The 21,465-nt window shown below is 46.9% G+C and overlaps 1 protein-coding gene across 4 annotated transcripts in view; it reads left to right on the forward strand.

The window, feature by feature from the left end:
* LOC140187694 (multidrug and toxin extrusion protein 1-like) overlaps positions 1-21,465 on the forward strand; it is a 69,172-nt gene that overhangs the window by 45,671 nt on the left and 2,036 nt on the right. For 2 of the 4 annotated variants that reach the window (XM_072243241.1, XM_072243244.1), the window contains exons 9-16: positions 1,678-1,791; positions 5,261-5,328; positions 11,520-11,628; positions 13,564-13,639; positions 14,265-14,334; positions 16,738-16,870; positions 18,335-18,429; positions 20,273-20,351. In XM_072243241.1, the coding sequence (XP_072099342.1) occupies positions 1,678-1,791; positions 5,261-5,328; positions 11,520-11,628; positions 13,564-13,639; positions 14,265-14,334; positions 16,738-16,870; positions 18,335-18,429; positions 20,273-20,351 (744 nt within the window). Of the gene's footprint in view, positions 1-1,677; positions 1,792-5,260; positions 5,329-11,519; positions 11,629-13,563; positions 13,640-14,264; positions 14,335-16,737; positions 16,871-18,334; positions 18,430-20,272; positions 20,352-21,465 lie in introns of those variants that run through there. The other 2 variants (XM_072243242.1, XM_072243245.1) reach the window with 2 other exon arrangements.

A 21,465-nucleotide genomic window follows, 5' to 3' on the forward strand; every position in this document is an offset into this window, starting at 1 on the left:
GACATGTCGGGCCATGGCCTCCTCTACTGCCACGATGAGGCCACCTCATATGTCGTCTCGATAGCCTCCAACCTGACAACGTGAACATCAATTTCTCTGTCCTCTGGTAATTTCTCCCCCTCCCTCTCTCTCTTTTTCCATTCCCTATTCTGGTTATCGTCTCATCCCTTCTCTCTCCTCACCGGCCTATCACTTCACTCTGGTTCCCTCCTTTCTTCCACAGTCTACTGCCCTCTCCTATTAGATTACTTTATCTTCACCCCATTACCTCTTTTACCTATGATCTCCAATTTTCCACCATTCCCCCTCCCCCTTCACCTGGTTTTGCCTATCACCTGCCACCTGTGCTCCTTCCCTTCTCCTACCTTCTTATTCTGCCCCCTTCCTTTCCAGTCCTGATGAAAGGTCTCAGCCCAAAAGGTCGACTCTGTTTACTCATCTCCACAGATGCTGGCTGACCTGCTGAGTTCCTCCAGCATTTTGTGTGTGTTGCTGTGGATCTCCAGTGACTGCAGAATCTCCTGCGTTTATGTAAAAAAAATCCTCCCGGTTGAAACCCCCCACCCCCCCCACTTCCAATCACTGAGAGAAATTATGCAATATCACAAGTTTCTCCTTTACTTCCTGTATCGCCTGCGTCCTGCACTTCACAGAGTGTGCTACGTGCTTTGGTCCATAATTCCTGGACACACCAGGAAAACCTTGGAAGATTTTCGCTACATTTCTAAAATCAGCTGGTCCTGAACTCAGAAAGGAATGATTATGAAGACATGTAGTTCTCTCTTATTGTCATTTAGTAATGCATGCGTTAAGAAATGATACATCATTTCCTCCGGTGTGATATCACAAAACGCAGGACAAACCAAGACTGAAAAAACTGACAAAACCACATGATTATAACATATAGTTACAAACAGTGTAACAATACCATAACTTGATGAAGAAGTCCGTGAGCACAATAAAGTTCAAAGTTTCTCAAATGTCCCACATCTCACGCAGACGGGAGAAGGAAGGAAAACTCTCCCTGCCATGCCGGCCATAATCCGACTCTTGAGTCATCCGAAAACTTCGAGCTCTGATCAGCTGTCCGACACCGAGTACTGAGCGCCATCTCTGTCCGAACGATTCGACCTCCTTCTCGGTCGCCAAAAGCAGGCAAGGCCGGGGATTTTGAGGCCTACCCGCCGAAAGATTCCCGACCACACAGTAACGACAGCAGCGGACGGGCGTTTCAGAAATTTCTCCAGATGTTCCTCTGTGCTCTCACGTCCATTCTCCATCAAATCAGAATTGTCCATGGCCCCTATTTAACAGATACAATACCATTTTTCACCGGAGGGCTGCGCACGCACAGGCGCGCTGCCATCTTCTCCTCCCGCCTCCAGAATATAGTCCGGGTATAGTCAACTGGATGGTTTGAAGTGTCTGTTTTAAACCCACACTGTGTCGGTAGCTTGCTGCACAATAGTGGCGTAACTCTTTTGCAGAGCTAATGGGTTCAATTCTTAAATGAGCTTGTACATTCTGCCCATGACGTTTTGGTTTTCTCCGGGTGCTCTGGTTTCTTCCCACAGTCCAAAGACATGTAAGTTAGTATGTTAATTGGTCACATGGTGTAATTGGGTCAGAAGGGCCTGTTACCATACTGTATCTCTAAAAAAGATATTTCAAACATAGGGTGGTCCACCGACTGTCTGCAGGAGTGGGGCAGCTTTGTGCGACTTGCCATCCCCAGCATGTTAATGATATGCATCGAATGGTGGAGTTACGAAATTGGAATATTCCTATCAGGTAAATAAACGAGCAAACCTCTGTCGAATGCTTTTCTCGGTCAGTAAATAACGGTGGATATTTTACTGCCTGACTGCACCTATTTATTTATGGTGGGGATCATGCCTAACGTAAACATCTAACAAGTTACACTCAGTGGCCACTTGATTTGGTACACCTGTACACCTGCTTGTTTTTGCGAGTATCTATCATGTGGCTGCAACTCAATGCCTAAAAGCACATAGATGTGGTCAAGTGATTCAGTTGTTGTTCAGACAAAGCATCAGAATGGGGAAGAAATGTGATCCAAGTGACTTTGACTGTGGAATGATTGCTGGTGCCAGATGGAGTGGTTTGAGTATCTCAGAAAATGCTGATCTCCTGGGATGTTCATACACAATAGTCTCTATAGTTTACAGAGCATGGTGTGAAAAACAAAAGAGCTTCCAGTGAGTGGCAGTTTTTTGGGAGAAAATGCCTTGTTAATGAGAGAGGTCAGAGAAGAATTCCCAGAGTGGTTCAAGTTGACAGGAAAGACACAGTAACTAAAGCTGAAGTTCAAATTCAAGTTCAGTTCATTCGACTGTACATGCTGTGTCTCTAAATAATGGAGTAGATAAATAACTCGATAGCCCTGAGGTCACGATTGAGAACAGCGGGGATCAGGAGCAGGGGCAGGTCTGGGACATGAGGTCAGTCTATAGCAGGAACTGAGGTCAGTTTCGACTAGAACTACAGATTATAGGTTAAGGGTGGAAGATGAAGTATTTAAGGGGCACTTTCTTCTCTTAGAGGATGGTGAGACATAGAAACATAGAAAACCTACAGAACAATACCGGCCCTTCAGTCCACAATGCTGTGCCAAACCTGTACTTTAGAAATTACCTAGGGTTACCCATAGCCCTGTATTTTTCTGAGCTCCATGTACCTATCCAGGAGTCTCTTAAAAGACCCTATTGTATCCGCCTCCACCACCGCCGCTGGCAGCCCATTCCACGCACTCACCGCTCTCTGCGTAAAAAAACTTACCCCTGACATCTCCTCTGTACCTACTTCCAAGCTCCTTATAACTGTTTCCTCTCGTGCTAGCCATTTCAATATGTGTGGAATGAACTGCCAGCAGAAGTGGTGGATACGTTCGATTTCAACATTTAAGAGAAGTTAGAGTAAGTACGTGGAAGGGAGAAGAGAAAAGAGGAAAAGGCAGGGGAGGGGAGAGTGGGGCGAGGAGGTTCAGTAGCTGGCCTACCAACAGGATACCTGAACAATACAATACATAAACACATGAGATTCTGCAGATGCTGGAAATTCAAGAGCAACACACACAAAAATGCTGGAGGAACTCAGCAGATCAGGCAGCACCTATCTTTTCTTACTGCCCATTACACCACTGGTGTTCAAGGCAACAATGAAGGCCTCCATCTTTGGCAGTGTTCAGGGCTTTCTTCAACCTGCCAGTAGCTCCTTCTCGGTTTTCTCTACAGTCAACCATGCAAGTTCCGGGTGGAGACTCAGGAATACCGTTGTACTCAGATGTAGAAGGATTCTTCATTGCTGTTTCTGTAGCAGGGTTGCTAGCCTGAGCTGAACCCCCGAACCTGGAGGACCAGTGGACCATTCTTGGTCTGTCCTGTACACTTTGACCTGTTTGGCATGGGTGACCTCACCAAGAGCCAAAGCATAAAGCCCTGACTCCATCCAACACAGCTCTCCATTTCAATGAGGCACGCAAGCCTCCAAACCACAAGGAGGCCGTGGTCCTCTTGGAGGAGGAATAAACAGTCTCTGACATGAGTCTCGATCAAGGGTCTTAGCCTGAAACATTCCTCTCCATAGATACTGCCTGACCAGCTGAGTTCCTCCAGCATTTTGTAGACACGCATCATTGGTGAAGCCTCAGCGGTGTCTAAAGATATGGAGAGCCTCCTCATCCATTTTGTCAGTCCCAGGGAGTATAGAAACATAGAAACATAGAAAATAGGTGCAGGAGTAGGCCATTCGGCCCTTTGAGCCTGCACCGCCATTCAGTGTGATCATGGCTGATCATCCAACTCAGAACCCTGTACCTGCCTTCTCTCCATACCCCCTGATCCCTTTAGCTACAAGGGCCATATCTAACTCTCTCTTAAATATAGCCAATGAACTGGCCTCAACTGTTTCCTGTGGCAGAGAATTCCACAGATTCACCACTCTCTGTGTGAAGAAGTTTTTCCTCATCTCGGTCCTAAAAGGCTTCTCCTTTATCCTCAAACTGTGACCCCCCGTTCTGGATATCAAGTATGGAGTGGAAAAAGATGGTGGAGAGACCACGGACAATCAAAGAGTGAGATCTTTGGGCGAGGCAGGTTCCAGGTGAAAGACCTAAGCCCTCCTGCAATCATTTCTGAGGGTGGGACAGTTACGTTTTGTAACTCCAGTACACAAATACAAATTGAAAAGAAAACAAGGGAGCCGAGAGATTACTTTAAGAGCAATGTGCACATATGATGTGGTGGCATGATAACGCATGATATTCACGTACTTTTATATATAACCCATAATGAATTATTTAAACAAACAAGGAATGCTTAAACAAACAATATATTTACAATATTACTCAAATATCACTGAAATAATAAACACACAACAGGAGTTCCTTCTCATTCATAGCCGCTGGTCATGCGAAGATGTAACTGAGGATCTGCTCCCCAGTATCACAACCTGTCTCTGCTAACTTCAATGGAACTAAACTCCAAGCATGGGCTAGAACACACAGTTCAACTTAGTGTAAGCTCCCAGTCACCAATGTCTTGTTTATATACAGAAAGCATAGTCAGAGGAATGTAGAACGTATAATATTACAACGCAGTGCAGGTCCGTTGGCCCGAAATGCTGTGCTGACCTTCCAACCTACTCCAAGATCAACCTAACCCTTCCCTCCTACAAAACCCACCATTTTCGATCATCCATGTACCAAGGAAGTGGAAGTTACAGGAGTATTCCTCGGAGATGGAATGGCAGAGCAGATTTGATGGGCCAAATGGCCTAATTCTGCTCCTTTTCTGCGTGGAATGCACTGCCAGTGAAGGTGGTAGAGGCAGATACACTGGGGTCTTTTAAGAGCCTCTTAGATAGGTTCTTGAAGCTTAGAAAAATAGAGGGCAATGTGCTAGGAAAATTCCAGGCAGTTTCTAGAGTAGGTTACATGGTTGGCACAATATTGTGGGCCGAAGGTCCTGTAATATGCAGTAGATTTCTATGTTCTATGTTCCTATGGTGTATGGGACAGGTGCATTATGTTTAAGAAGCCTTTCGATAGGAAGGACATGGTGCCAATATAAGTAAATGGGATTAGTGCTGCTGGGTAAAAAAGGTCAGGCTGGGTGTAATGGGCAGAATGGCCTGTTCCTGACTGTGTGACTCTAATGTTAAGACTGGGCAGGGAATAAACGGCTCCATTCTTGGCTGTAACTTTCTATTGCTCATTCATCCGACTCTTTCTCCTTCACAGGGTTAATAAACGAGGTCCAGCTCGGGGCCCAGTGCGTCATCTATCAGATTTTATCAGTATTATACATGGTAAGTTTAAAAACTCTGTGAAATATCAGGGTTCATGTGGCTGATAAAAATAAGCTGCACTTCTTTAAACCCACAAGACTTGACGATATCCGAACCACTCATTTCCTCCTGATGTTTCACCATATTAAGCCAGTAGTAAATCTTCAGGAGACACCAGGGTGGGAGTTACAGGAGTCTTCCTGGCGGCAAGGGCACTGGTCTTGAGGCTAAATACTACTGGAGGGGATCAGGATATGCAGGCAACATCTCCAGGGCTGCAGCTGATGTGAAGTGTGGACGTGGAGAGGACAAGAAGGATTTCTACAGGAGGACGAGGGAGAAATGGGACAGTGGTGCAGTTGAAGATTATCACAGTGGTAAGACGCACTGTAGTTTAAACGGAACAAAGTTAAGGAGGAGTGATGAAGGACAAGGAAGATTTGTTGTCGATTTATGAGGCACTAGGTAAGCCCCATTTAGAACACAAGAGAGGTGAAACTCCAGAGTATACCACCTCAGAGGGCTATATGAGCAGCAACTGTGGTAACGATGGGGAGGAATGTAATAGAACAGCCCTGAAACCCTCGACTATGAATGTAAAGGGTAAAAAGGCACTCAACGGTTTATTTGTGTAAACACGAGGAAACCTGCAGATGCTGGAAATTCAAGCAACACACACAAAATGCTGGTGGAACGCAGCAGGCCAGACAGCATCCATGGGAAGAGGTACAGTCGCCGTTTTTAGGCTGAGACTCTTCGTCAGGACTAAATGAAAGAAGAGATAGTAAGAGATTTGAAAGTGGGAGGGGGTGGGGAGATCCGAAATGATAGGAGAAGACAGGAGGGGGAGAGATGGAGCCAAGAGCTGGACAGGTGATTGGCAAAAGGGATACAGGGCTGGAGAAGGGAGAGGATCATGGGACAGGAGGCCTAGGGAGAAAGAAAGTGGGAGGGGAGCACCAGAGGAAGATGGAGAGCAGGCAAGGAATGATTGTGAGAGGGACAGAGAGAAAAAAAAAGGGGAAATAAATAAATAAATAAGGGTTGGGTTAAGAAGGGGAGGAGGGGCATTAACGGAAGTTAGAGAAGTCAATGTTCATGCTATCAGGTTGGAGGCTACACAGACGGAATATAAGGTGTTGTTCCTCCAACCTGAGTGTGGCTTCATCTTTACAGTAGAGGAGGCTGTGGATAGACATGTCAGAATGGGAATGGGATGTGGAATTAAAATGTGTGGCCACTGGGAGATCCTGCTTTCTCTGGCAGACAGAGCGTAGGTGTTCAGTGAAACGGTTTCCCAGTCTGCGTCGGGTCTCGCCAATATATAGAAGGCCACATCGGGAGCACCGGACGCAGTATATCACCCCAGCTGACTCACAGGTGTAGTGTTGCCTCACCAGGAAGGACTGTTTGGGGCCATGAATGGTGGTAAGGGAGGAAGTGTAAGGGCATGTGTAGCACTTGTTCCGCTTACAAGGATAAGTGCCAGGAGGGAGATCAGTCGGGAGGGATGGGGGGGGACAAATGGACAAGGGAGTCGCGTAGGGACCGATCCTTGCGGAAAGCAGAAATAGGTGGGGAGGGAAAGATGTGCTTAGTGGTGTGATCCTGTTGGAGGTGGCAGAAGTTACAGAGAATAATATGTTGGACCCAGAGGCTGGTGGGGTGGTTGGTGAGGACCAGGGGAACCCTATTCCTAGTGGGGTGGCGGGAGGATGGAGTGAGAGCAGATGTGCGTGAAATGGGGGAGATGCGTTTGAGAGCAGAGTTGATAGTGGAGGGAGGGAAGCCCCTTTCCTTAAAAAAAGGAAGACATCTCCTTCATCCTGGAATGAAAGGCCTCATCCTGAGAGCAGATGCAGCGGAGACGGGGGAATTGCAAGAATTCTTGTAAATATTTTTTTATTCTGGATAAAGTTTATTTTGATTTTTCGAAAAAGATGCTGGAGATCCAGAGCATAACAAACTGAGGGAACTCAGCAAGTCAGGCTGAGGGGAATAAACAGTCAACTTTTTGGCCCGAGACCCTTCATCCTTCCCGAGTCTGGGCACTGTGGTTTGGGAAGGAGTGAAGTCTTGGGGAAGTACAGGTTGCCTTAGTGAAGTTGTTTGCCTTCTTCGGCCAGGGTGCTGAGTAGAAGTGCTGGGACCTCGTGTCACTCCCGTACAAGATGTTGCTGAGACTAGATCTGGAGTGTTAGCACAGGTATGGTTGTTCAGCTAGAGGAAGGATGTGATTAAATTGGAGAGGGCGCAGAAGAGATTCACTGGGAGAGTACCAGGACTGGAGGGCTTGAGTTATGAGAAGAGTCATAAAGTCATAGAGCACTACAGCACAGAATCAGGCCCTTCAGCCCATCTAGTCCATGCCATACTGTTAATCTGCCTAGTCGCATTGCCTCGCACCAGGACAATAGGTCTCCATACCCTTCTCATCCATGTAGGTACCCCCATCCACCACTCCTGCCAGCAGCTCGTTTCACACTTTCATCACCCTCTGTGTGAAGGAGTTTCCCCTCAGATTCCCCTTAAATATTTCACCTTTCACCCTTAACCTATGACTTCTAGTTCTAGTTTCACCCAACCTCAGTGGAAAAAGCCTACTTGCATTAACCCTATCTATACCCTTCATAATTTTGTATCAAATCTCTCCTCGTTCTCCTGTGCTTCAGGGAATAAAACCCTAACCTATTCAATCTTTCCCCATTACTTAGGTCCTCAACTTTCGGCACCATACTGGTAAATTTTCTCTGCACTCCTTCGATCTAATTGGCATCTTTCCCTATAGGGTGGTGACCAGAGCCACACGCACCACTCCAAATTAGGCCTCACTAATGTCTTTTACAGCTTCAATATAACATCAGAGCTCCTGTTTTCGATACTTTTGACTTATGAAGGCCAATGTAGTAAAAACTCTATTATGACCCTATCTGGAGAGGTGGGACAGGCTGGGGCTGTTTATCCTGGAACAAAGCAGACTGAGGAGTGAAATTGTAAGGGCTTATAAAATCATGAGGGCACAGGTAAGTTGAACGGTCACAGCCTATTCTCCCAGGATATGAGAGTCAAAACCTAGGGGCATATGCTCAAAGTCCAAAGTGAATTTATTATCAAACTGCATATATGTCACCATACACAACCCAGAGATTCATTTTCCCGTGGGTATGCTCAAAAATCCATAAAGTAATAACTATAACAGAATCAATGAAAGACTGCACCAACTTGGGCGTTCAACCAGCGTGCAAAAGACAACAAACTGTACAAATAAATAGATAAACAAACAAACATTAAATATTGAGAACGTGAGATGAAGAGTCCTTGAAAGAGAGTCCATAGTTGTGGGAGCCGTTTAGTGATGGCAAGTGAAGTTCAAGAGCCTGATGGTTGAGGGTTGATGTTCCTGAAGCTGCTGGTGTACGTCCCAAGATCCTGGACCTTCTTCCTGATGGCAGCAGCAAGAACAGAGCACAGCCGGGGTGGTGGGGGTCCTTGATGATGGATGCTGCTTTCCTGTGACAGTGCTTCGCGTAGACAGGCTCAATGGTGGGGAGGGCTTCACCCGCGTCGGGCTGGGCCATATCCACTAATTTTTAGATTAGATTAGATTAGATTATGAGGACACGCAGTCCTCTTTTATTGTCATTTAGTAATGCATTCATTAAGAAATGATACAATGTTTTTCCAGAATGATATCACAGAAACACATGACTGAAAAACTGATAAAAACCACATAACTATAACATATAGTTACAACAGTGCAAAGCAATACCGTAATTTGATAAGAACAGACCATGGGCACAGTAAAAAAAAGTCTCAAAGTCTCTCGAAAGTCCCATCATCTCACACAGACGGTGAACCTCCAGCGTCGCAAACTTGCCGATGCAGCATCCCGGAAGCATCCGACCACAGTCCGACTCCGAGTCCACCCGAAAACTCCGAGCCTCCGACACCGAGCACCATCTCTGCCGAGCGCTTCGACCCCGGCCCCGGCAACAGGCGATACGCAAAGCCGAGGATCTGGGGCCTTCCCCTCTGGAGATTCTCGATCGCACAGTAGCAGTAGGTTTGTAGGATTTTCCATTCAAGGGCGTAGATGTTTCCACACCAGCTGTGAAGTTGCCAGTCAATATACTCTCCACTGCACATCTGTAGAAGTTAAGTTAAAGGTGAGAGGAAAGATAACTGAGGAGCAATGTTTCACACGGAGAATGGAACATGCCACTAGAGGAAATGGTAGAAGCAGACACAGTTGCAACATTTAAAGCACATTTGGACAGGTCCATGGATTGGAAATGTTTAGAGGGATATAGGCTAAATTCGGGCAAATGGGACTCATTCAGGTTAAACCAAAGTCAAATACAGGTCTATAATTCATTGAAAGTGGTGTCACAGGTAGATAGAGTTGTAAAGAAAGCTTTTGGCACATTGGCCTTCATAAATCAAGGTACTGAGTGCAGTGGTTGGGTGTTATGTTGAAGTTGTTTAAGACATTGGTAGAGGCCTAATGTGGGGTATGTGTGTGCAGTTTTGGGCACCTACCTACAGGAAAGATGTAAATAAGGTTGAAAGAGTACAGAGAAAATGTACAAGGATGTTACTGTGTCTGAAGGACCTGAGTTATAAAGAAAGGTTGAATAGGTTAGGACTTTATTCCTTGGAATGTTGAAGATTGAGAGGAAATTTGATAAAGTTATGAGGGGTATAGATAGAGGGAACAGAAGCAGGCTTTTTTCACTGAGGTTGTGTGAGAATACAACTAGAGGTCATAGGTTAAGGGTGAAAGATGAAATGTTTAAGGGGACATGAGGGCAAGCTTCTTCACTCAGAGGATCGTGGGAGTGCGGAATGAGCTGACAGTGCAAGTGGTGCACGCAAGTTCAATTTGAACATTTAAGGGAAGTTTGGACAGGTGCATGGATGGTAGGGGTATGGGGGGGAGGGGTCTATGGTCCCAGTACAGGTCGATGGGAGTAGACGGTTTAAATGGCTCAGCACAGATTGGATAGGCTGAATGGCCTGTTTCTGTGCTGTACTTTTCTATGACTCTATGAGGCAAGATGGCAGATTGGGGCGTTACAGCAGTGTAGTGGTTGGCACATCACTTTACAGTGCCTGCGTTGACTGATTGGGGTTCCAGTCCCGACACGGTCTGTAAGCAGCTCGTACGTTCTCCCTGTGACCACCCACATTTCCCCCAGTTGCTCCGATGTCTTCCCACATTCCGAAGACCTACAGCTCAGGTTGGCAAGTTGTGGGCATCCTACATTGGCGCAGACAGCATGGTGACACTTGCAGATTGCCCCCAGCGCAATCCTAGCTGATTTGATTTGGTCCAAACGACGATTTCTCTGTAGGTTTCAATGAATAGGTACATGTGACAAATAAAGCTAATCTTTAAATGTATCTCTTTTATCTCTTTAAAATTGCTGTTCCTGCAGTCATCATTTTTTAGTTCTTGTTGTTGTGTTCATGAGGGAAAACTTCTTCACTCAGAGGGTGGCGAGAGTGTGGAACAAGCTGCCAGCACAAGTGGTGGATGTGATTTTTATTTCAACACTTAAGAGAAGTTTGGATAGGTACATGGATGGTAGGGGTATGGCAAGTATGGTCCAGGAGGAAGTCGACAGGACTAGGCATTTTAAATGGTTTGGCACAGACTAGATGGGCTGAAGGGCCATTACTGTGCTGTAGTTTAATATGATTCTGTGCCTCTTAGTAAATTTATTGTCAAAGTGTGTACTGTATATGTCACCTTGAAATTCATTTGCTTACAAGCATTTACAGGGAAATTAAGAAATACAATAGAGTTTATGAAAAAAAACTATACATAAACAAAGTCTGACAAACGACCAAGGTGCAAAAGTACTTCCAATATTGAGTGGGATGGAGAGACGCAGAGAGAACACCTTCAGGGAAAGAGCTGAATAGAGGAACTAATTCTACCAAAGCCTCAACGTAGACTTGATAGGCCGAGCATGGGGTTACGGGGACTGAGCTGCCAGAGGAGGTGGTAGGAGGAAGCCTGATGCGATAAGCACTCTGGCACCAAAAGTGAAAGGGACAGGTTAGGTGAGGTCAGATGGCAATCTGCAGGAAGATTATGAGCCAGTACGGACAAGTTGGGCTGAACGGCCTGTTTCTGTGCAGTATGTTCAGTGTAATTCTGCCCCATGTTGCATCAGTTCCAGTCTTGTGTCCTTTCTCTCGTACAGATCCCCATGGGGTTCAGTGTGTCTGCCAGTGTCCACGTGGGTAACGCGCTGGGTGCCAGAAGCCCGCAGAAGGCTAAAACCCTGGCAAGAGTTGCTCTGCTCTGCACTGGTGAGTCCCTCATGCTTCCAGACCACGACTTCGAGAACCCCTCCTCGCGCTTTATCTGCCTGTGCTCTCCCCGCATCTCACAAGAATCACAAGCAGATTCATTATCACTGACATACAGCATGAAATTTGTTGTTTTGCAGCAACAGTGAAGAGGAAGGACATAAAAAATCCATAACTTACATAAATAAATAATGAGCACGAAAATAAACAGTGAGGTAGTGTCCTTGGGTCCGTGGCTGTTCAGGAATCTGATGGTGGAAGGCAAGAAGCCGTACGTGCAGTAAATCCTCGAGTGAGCATCTTCAGGCTGCTGTATAACCCTCCCTGTTGAGTGAAAGAACGAAGAGTACAGGGGCCAGACCGCTTCCCTGTCCCCTGTCGTTCAGCCTGAGTCTGAAAGGAGTTCAGTTTCCGCGTGTCACCACTGAGGAGGCATTATATGAGGCTTTCTGTTGGGGAGGCTGTGTATTGGCAGGGAGAGACGTACACATTCAGCTCTCCTTTTCGCGAGGCTGCTAGCCAGCGGTGGAAGCTGATAAGTGAGAGCGACAAGCAAGACCTACTACACGCATCACACCAAACATTTGAGGAACAGCAAGAGTTACGTGAAGCTCAGCTAATCCATGTTCTTTTCCCATGGAGGGAGAATCACAGTAAGTGTCCATAAACATGTGAGTTGGACATTGTTGTGGGCTATTCGGCACCCTCCCGAGGGGCCATTTGAGTCCCCAGTTCAATGACTCACCTCAAAGAGAGCAGGTCAGACTGAGCAACACTGCCTGATTACCACACCAAAGTGTTTGCCGGAATAGTCATGTGGATGGTGGGGAAAAGAAGAGATTAGGAATTATTGTAAACAGGTTGCCAGGAACTAGAAAGCACACCACTACCTCAAGAAAGCTAAGCTGCACATGCCCCCAATGGCTCTTACCACTCTTTAAAGATGCACCACAGAAACCATCCTATCCTGATCCATCACAGCTTGGTATGGCCCAAGGCCGCAGGAAATCGCAGAGAGTCTGAACGCAGCCCTGTCCATCACAGAAACCTTCACTCCATTGACTGTCTCTACACCTGGCGTTCATAGACCCCTTGCATAATGGTATTGGTCCATGGCATAAAGAAAGGTTGGGAAGCCCCCAACCTACACTTTCAACTGCCTTGGGAAAGCCGCTAAGGACCCCTCCCACCCTGGTCATTATTTCTTTGCCCCCCCTCCCCGTCCTATCAGGCAGAAGAGCACAAAGCACCAGACCCAGGGACTGTTTCCATCCTACCACTATCAGGCTCGTGAATAGACCTCGTGTGTGCTTGATCTCTCAGTACCGTGCCGAGGTCTTTGCCCTTTGTTTGCCTGCCTGCTCTGCACTTCCTCTATAGCTGTAACTGCATTCTGTTTTCCTGATACTCTCTGGACTTACTTGTGTATGGTATGGTCAGTCTGGAGAGAATCGAACAGAATCTTTTCAATGTGTTTTCAGATTCAGATTAGGGTTAATTTATCACAGGTACATCAAAACCCACAGTGAAATGCATTGTTTGCATCACACCCAACGACGTGCTGGGGGCAGCCCGCAATATGGTGTGCCCGCCGTGTTCAGCAGAGCAACGCCGACCGTGACGGAACTGAGCACGACAACCGGCAAAGCAATCCCCGTTGCTCCCGCCGACCCGCTCGCCCACACACATACACAATCCTCCGACCACAGGACAGGGCCGTCTTTGGTCTCCAGCCGCTGGCAGGCTCGGCTCACAGCCACTGGGCCTTTGCCTTCCCCAGCAAGACTCGCAGAGATTTGCAGACTGGTCTCAACCTCCGGGCTTCTGATCTGAACTTTTGACACATCTGACACAAATAAACCAACACCAGCATTACTTGGACAAAGTTATTTGCTTACCCAACTACAAGTGAACATTTTGCTTTCCTTTGAACAGGATCCTGTGCAGCAGTGACCTGTGTGTTTCTGAGAGCAGTCAGCCATGCCCTAGGCTACATCTTCACCTCTGACAAGTTAGTTCCAAACAAAAGATTTCTTCAAGCGTCAAAAAACTTAACTTCTAGCCAAACGATTTTGACACTATAATGAGAAGTTGGACAAAACTTAGGTTGTTTTCTCTGGAGTGGAGGAGGCAGAGGGGAGATCTGATAGAGGATTATAAGATTATCAGAGGCGTAGACAGAGTAGACAGGGAGTATCTGTTCCTAGGGTTGAAATGTCTAATATCAGAGGGCATCCATTTAAGGCAGGAGTTCCCAACCCAGGATCCATGGACCCCTCGGTTAATGGTTGAGGTGCATGGCATAAAAAAAGTTGGGAACCCCTGATTTAGGTGAGGGGGGTAATTGAGGGGCATGTTTATTAGGCGGAGAGTGGTGGGTGCCTGGTGCTGCCAGGGGTGGAGGTAGAGACAGAAACATAAGAATTGTAAGAGACATTTAGATAGGCAGATGAATGTGAGGAAAATGGAAGGATATGGACATTGTGTAGGCAGAAGGAATTAGTTTAGTTGGTCATTTGATTCCTAATTTAATTGGTTTGGCACAACATTGTGGGCCGAAGGGCCTGTTCCTGTACTGTACTGTGTGTTGTATTATCTGAGATTTTCTTTGACATGTTTCGTCTCTCTCCCTATAGGGAAATTATTTTGCTGGTTGCTGATGTGTTACCCTTGGTCGTCATTCAGCAGTTATTCGATTCTTTGGCCGTGAGTTATTCAGCAAGAGCTTTTGGAAATCAGAATTGTTTGCCGAGATTTTCTCTTTCGGCACGTATATACCCACTGGGAATCTGCAAATCCCAATGCTTAATTCCCGGAAAGGACAGACCATGCCTTGAATATCAAGTCATCATAGTTTGGTGTCTTCTGGAATTCAGAAGGATTTTTGGGAGAGGGTGTGAGACAGGACCTACCAGATGTTAAAAGGATCCATTAGTGGGAGAGGGTGTTTCCATTAATAGGAGAGTCTAGGATCACTGGGGGCACAGCCTTGGAATAAAGAGATGCCCCTTTAAAACTGAGATGAGGAGGAATTCCTTCAACCAAAGGGTGATGAATCTGTGGAATTTTTTCACCACAGAGGGCTGTTAAGGCCAAACAATATTGTGTCTTTAAGGCAGAGATTGATGGGTTCCTGACTGGTAAGGTGGTAAGGGTTACAGGGAGAAGGTGAGAGAACATAGTTGCAAGATTAGAGCTAGCCTCTGCTGCTTCCCTGGACAGAGAATTCCAGATTCACCACTCTCTGGGAAAAGCAGCTTCTCCTCATAAGGAGTAAGAAACAGGAGCAGGAGTCGGCCATCTGGCCCATCGAGCCTGCTCCACCATTCAATACGATCATGGCTGATCTGGCCATGGACTCATCTCCACCTGCCTGCCTTTTCCCCATACCCCTAATTCCCCTACTATGCAAAAATCTGTCCAACCTTGTCTTAAATGTATTTATTGAGGTAGCTTCCCCTGCTTCATTGGGCAGAGAATTCCATAGATTCCCCACTCTCTGGGAAAAGCAGTTCCTCCTCATCTCCATCCTAAATATACTCCCCCGAACCCTGAGGCTATATCCACTAGTTCTAGTCTCACCTACCAATGGAAACAACTTTTCTGCTTCTATCTTATCTTTCCCTTTCATAATTTTATATGTTTCAATAAGATCTCCTCTCTTTCTTCTGAATTCCAGTGAGTACAGTCCCAAGCGACTCAATCTTCCAGGCGATCCCCATCCTAAATCTATTCCCCGGAATCATGAGGCTGTGTCCCCTGGTTATAGTCTCACTTACCATCAGAAACAATTTTCCTGTCTCTATCTTATCTCATCATCATCATGATCTGCCATGCCGAATGACATTGCTGATCATAGTCTTCCATCCGTACTATGATTATTCTTGGAAAATTTTTCTACCCAAGTGGTTTGCCATTGCCACCTTCCGGGCAGTGTCTTTACAAGCTATTATCAATACTCTTCAGAGACTGTCTGCCTAGTGTCAGTGGTCGCATAACCAGGACATGTGATATGCAACCGCTGCTCATACGACCATCCACCACCTGTTCCCGTGGCCTCACGTGACCCTGACTGGGGGGTGGGGTAAGCAGGTGCTACACCTTGCCCAAGGGTGACCTGCAGGCTCGCGGAGGGAAAGAGCAAGAGACGTATCTCCACCCTGCCATCTTATCTAACCCCTTCATAATTTTACATATTCCTACAAGATCCCCTCTCATTCATCTGAATTCCAGTGTGTATGGTCACAGACAACTCAATCTCTCCTGACAGACTGAACCTCTCTCATCTCTGGAATCAACACCACCCCCAAAGCCAGTATCTTTCCTAACGTGATAGTCTGTAGGGTGTGGAGGAAACTGGAGCACCTGGAGAATATGCAAATTTCACAGAGACAGATAGATAGATAGATATATATACTTTATTAATCCCGAGGGAAATTTGGTTTTGTTACAGCCGCACCAACCAATAATAGAGCAATATACAAATAAATAGCGTAAATACAGCAAAACAAAAAACCCCAACAATCAAAACAACAAAATGCAAACTATGCCAGATGGAAAATAAGTCCAGGACCAGTCTATTGGCTCAGGGTGTCTGACCCTCCACGGGAGGAGCTGCACGTTCGATGGCCACAGGCAGGAACGACCTCCCGTGCCGCCAAGTGTTGTATCACGGTGGAATGTGGCCGAAGTCCAACAGTAAAAAGTTCAATATCCAGTCTGCAAACACGTTCCTCGATCGTAATATACCCCGGATTGCACCATCCGTTGTTAGCCAGATCAGTAAGCACCCAACTCGTTAACGCTTACCGCTGTCAGTGCACTTCCAGTCAGGCGGAACGGTATTACCCACCGAACTCCTCTTCTCCAAAAGTCTCTGTTGTCTCGACCCAGCCCTGGCGGAGGGGATTGAACCCTGGTACTTGGAGCCATGAGGCAGTGACTCCACCCACTACACCACTGAGCCAAAGTTCAGGAAGAAAACGGATTTATTCCTAACTTTCTGTGAGGGGCTTGCCTGCAGACCTCTCTGATTAATTAATTGTTATGCTCCCAAGTCCTGATTGTTGTGGAAGTAAACGGGTAATTTTTTTTTTGTCTCTTACACAGGCCGTGAGTGGTGGCGTGTTGAGAGGGGCAGGGAAGCAAGCACTGGGTGCTGTCGTTAACCTAGTCGGATTTTATCTGATTGGGTTTCCCATTGGAATCTCCATCATGTTTGCTGGAAAACTCGGAATATTGGGTAGGAGATTATAACAGGCCTCCACCTGGTTCCGTCTGCCTGTCATCCCCTCCATGGTTCCTCCAGCCTCTGTCCACCCCTTCCCTGCCCTATTACCTCCTTCCCGCCCACACCTGGATCCACCTACCACCTGACAGCCCTTCCCTCCATCTTTTTATGCCGGCTATCTCCTCTCTTTCTTTCCAGTCCTGATGGAGAGTCAACCATAAATGTCAACTGTCTGTTTCCCTCCATGGGTGCTGCCTGACCTGCTGAGTTCCTCCAGAATTTTGTGTGTGTTGCCCTGTGTACTGTTTGTGTCATTAACAAACCAATACCAATGCCAAGTAATCTCCCCAACTGAACCCCACCCTCCCCTGCAACCCCTTCCACCACAAACCTTCCCCAAGCTGTGATCCTCTGCCTTTCTGCCTCCCACCACCAGCCCAGCTATTTCCCTTGACCTTCCATTCTGCAAGCCCAGACCCGATCAGGAGTTTTGACTCTTTATTCCCCTCCAATTTGTGGGTTTCCAGCATTTGCAGAATCTCTTGTGCCTTTGATAGGTCACCATTCTTGGTGAGGGACGTGGGGAGACGCTCTGTCCTTTGCCTTGCCACTGGAGAACAGCAGGACTTAATTCCCTGAAGCACAGGAAAGTGAGGGTTAATTTGATAAAGGTGTACAAAATTATGAGGGGTATAGCTAGAGTAAATGTGGGCAGGTTTTTTTTTAACTGAGATTGTGTGAGACTAGAACCTAGTGAGACTAGTTTGAGTTAAGAGTGAAAAGTGAAATGTTTAAGGGTACTTGAGGGGGATCTTCTTCATTCACTGTGGCACGTGGCCAAGTGGTTGGGGCGTTGGACTAGTGATCTGAAGGTCGTGAGTTCGAGCCCCAGCCGAGGCAGCGTGTTGTGTCCTTGAGCAAGGCACTTAATCATGCACTGCTCCAGCCCACCCAGCTGAAAATGGGTACCGGCAAATGGGTACTGGCGTCCTATCCAGGGGGAGTCTCGTACTCTCAGTCACTTCACACCACGGAAACCGGCATAAGCACCAGCCTGATGAGCCTATAAGGCTCGGGACAGACTTTGACTTACCTTCCTCACTCAGGGGGTGGTGAGAGTGTGGAACAAGCTGCCAGCGGACTGCTGAATGCAGGTTCAGTTTCAACATTTAAGAGAAAATTTGGATAGATACATAGAAGGGATGGGTATGGAGGGCTATGGTCCAGGTGTGGGTTGATGGGACTAGGCAGAGTAATAGTTCAGCATGGACTAGATGGGTCAAGCAGCCTGTTTTTGTGCTGTCGGGTTCTATGACTCTATGAGGGCGGAGTAATAGGGCAGGGAAGGGGCAGGACAGAGGCTGATGGAACCATACAGGAGGACATGGCAGGCAGACGGAACCAGGTGGAGGCCTGGTTGGGAAGGGTTTGAGGATTATATAGCTGTACACTGATAACTGTCCTGTTACTTTGCAGGGTACTGGATAGGAATGACAGCTTGTGTGGTGGTGCAGTTTACTTTCTTTCAGGCAGTGATTTACAAGTTAAACTGGAAAAAGGCGTCGGATCAGGTATGAAACGAGGTTTGGCAATGGTCAACTATTCCCAGTGCTTCACCCTCCTCCCTTCCCGGATTCATTTATTTACCACGTGTACATCAAAACAGACAGTAAAATGTGTCGCGTGCATTAACAACCAACACAACTGAAGGATGAGCTGGGGGCAGCCCACAAGCGTCGCCTCACATTCCAGAGCCAATGTAGCACGCCTACAAGCAACAACAACGAAACAAGCCCTTTTTACCCGACTCCACCCACTCACAGCACACAGACAGCAGACATCCCGCCGTGCAAACACTCATTTCAGGGAGGTAGCACCATCAATTTGTGGGAGACTCCCGAAACTTCTGGGAGAGGTGGGATGTCTGCAATAGAGTAGCTCTTTAGCAGCCAGCCTGCTAGTTTAAATAACGTTAGCTATGCTAATGAACGAATGACACCTGTTAAACTCACCTCAACATGTCTTTTACAGTCTTAACCCACCATGGGCAATAGAAAAGTCACTGTTGCAAACAGTGCAGCGAGCAACACTGTCATTATTTTTGACCCCTATTAGGTAGGGGTACACTTTAGTGTAGTCTGGGGTGACGTACGTTTTATATTTTCTTTTTTTGGAACACTCTGCCAGGACGCACTCTCTCTCTCTCACGCTCTCGCGTGCTTTCTCTCTCGCTCTCTCGCACGCACGCTCTCGCTCTCTCACGCTCTCTCTCTCTCTCGCTTGTGCGCTCTCCCGTGCTCTCACTTGCTTTCTCTCTTGCTCTCTCTCGCGCACTCTCTCTCTCTCGTTCGCGCGCTCTCGCTTTCTCGCTCTCTCTCGTGGTCGCTGTCGCGCGCTCTTGCTTTCTCTCTCGCGTGCTCTTGCTTTCTCTCTCGCTCTCTCTCGAGCTCGCTCTCTCTCGTAGTCACTCTCATGCTCTCTCTTGCTTTCTCTCACTTGCTCTCAAAAAAATTGATTTCTGTGATATTGCATATAATTTGCAGGCATCAGGGAGCCACTATTAATATGCGGGAGCCTCCCTGAATTTTCGCCTCCCTGAATTTTCGGGAGAGGTGGGATGTCTGAGACAGGCCTCCACCCCCAGAGCAAGTCCACTTCCAGACTTCGACCCCACTACTCGCCGATCACGGACTCGAACCCCAGACTTGCACAGACCTCTGACCCCGAGGCTGCTCTCCTAAAGTGGCCACTGCCTGCACGGATTTCCAATCCTGGGACTCGCCGACCGGGAAGGTCACCATTCCTGGTCCACTCACTCAAGATGTGACCCCCCCCCCCCCCCCGAGTGAACTGACCTCTGACTCCCGTGTAAACTGGTCACGCGGCTACCAGAGGTCATCTCTGGGAGATTACTGCAGCACCATGTTACCCAGCAACCCCAGCACCAAATGCTTGGCCTGAACTTGTTGTCCATTTCATTCCGGGGAGATCTGAAATGAGGAATTCACTGACTGGGGAATTAAAATCAGAAATTCCTCTGGAGTTTATTCCATTGTTTCTCCAAGTGATCTTGTGACATCTCCAAGTGATAAATTGGACATCATTTTCTTAATGGCAAACTTAGAATGAAATACGGTAGGTTCCGTATAAATTAGACCATGTCCTGTTATGGCCCCTGTCTCTCCCACTCCCCCTCACTCACAGCTTGTGTCTTTCACATTCTCTCCCTGGCCTAAAAGACACTGCTTGATGTTGGTGCATTGAACTGACCCCCTAGCACACTCGCAATGTCTCAGAGCCCAACGGGGGGCCGAGGGGGCGAGGGTGAGGGAAGTAAAGGTGTGGAGGGAGAGCTCGCCTCTGCTGGACCCATGATTACAGTTTAATGAAGCAATCTGTGTGTTTTATTTGAAGGCTCTGGTTAATGCAGGCATGAAGAAAAACGTGGACTCCACACAAATGGTTTCAGGTCAAATGGAAGACATTTTAACAGGTGTGAAGTTTATGTCAAATGGTAATCATATTAGTTAAAAAGTAATAAGGGGAAATGTTTTCTAACATGTTTTTATCAGAGTGCATGGGTGGTATTTGGTTAGGGTTGTCTATAGAATCATATTAGACAGCACCTTCCCTCCATATTTCAGGGGGAAGTCAGGGTAGAGTCCTTTTACCATGTGAGTTTTCTGGACTTAGTCACCCCACTTAGAAAGAGTGCTGGGCTTCAGGTGAGCTGAAATGACACCACACACACTCAGATACACACAGACACAAACAGAGAGACAAATATATATACACACAGACACAGACAGACAGATACATTTACACACACACACACACACACAGATACATACACGCACAGACATAGATAGACAGATATATACACACACACACACACACACACACACACACACACAGATGTACACACAGACACACAGATACTCACAGACACAGACAAACAGATATACACACAGACACAGATAGATATATACACACACACACACACACACAGATACATACACGCACAGACACAGATAGATATATACACACACACACACACACACACACACACACACACACACACAGATACATACACGCACAGACACAGATAGACAGACAGATACATACAGATACATACACGCACAGACACAGATAGACAGATATATACACACACACACACACACACATGTACACACAGACAGACACACACACATACTCACAGACACAGACAAACAAATATACACACAGACACAGATAGACAGACATACACACACACACAGATACAAACACGCACACAGATAGACAGATATATATACACAGACACACACACGCACACAGATGTACACACAGACAGACAGACACACAGATACTCACAGACAGACAAACAGATATACACACAGACACAGATAGACAGACAGAGACACACACACACACACACACACACACACAGACACACACACACACTCCTTGATGGTGTTACAAAAACAACTTTGCACTCAACACCAAGGAGCTGATTGTGGGCTTCAGAAAGGGTAAGGCAAGGGAACACATACCAGTCCTCATCGAGGGATCGGAACTGGAAAGGTTTCAAGTTCCTGGAATACCGATGC

This window comes from Mobula birostris, chromosome 25, assembly GCF_030028105.1.
Source record: "Mobula birostris isolate sMobBir1 chromosome 25, sMobBir1.hap1, whole genome shotgun sequence".
In the NCBI taxonomy this organism is placed as follows: domain Eukaryota; kingdom Metazoa; phylum Chordata; class Chondrichthyes; order Myliobatiformes; family Myliobatidae; genus Mobula; species Mobula birostris.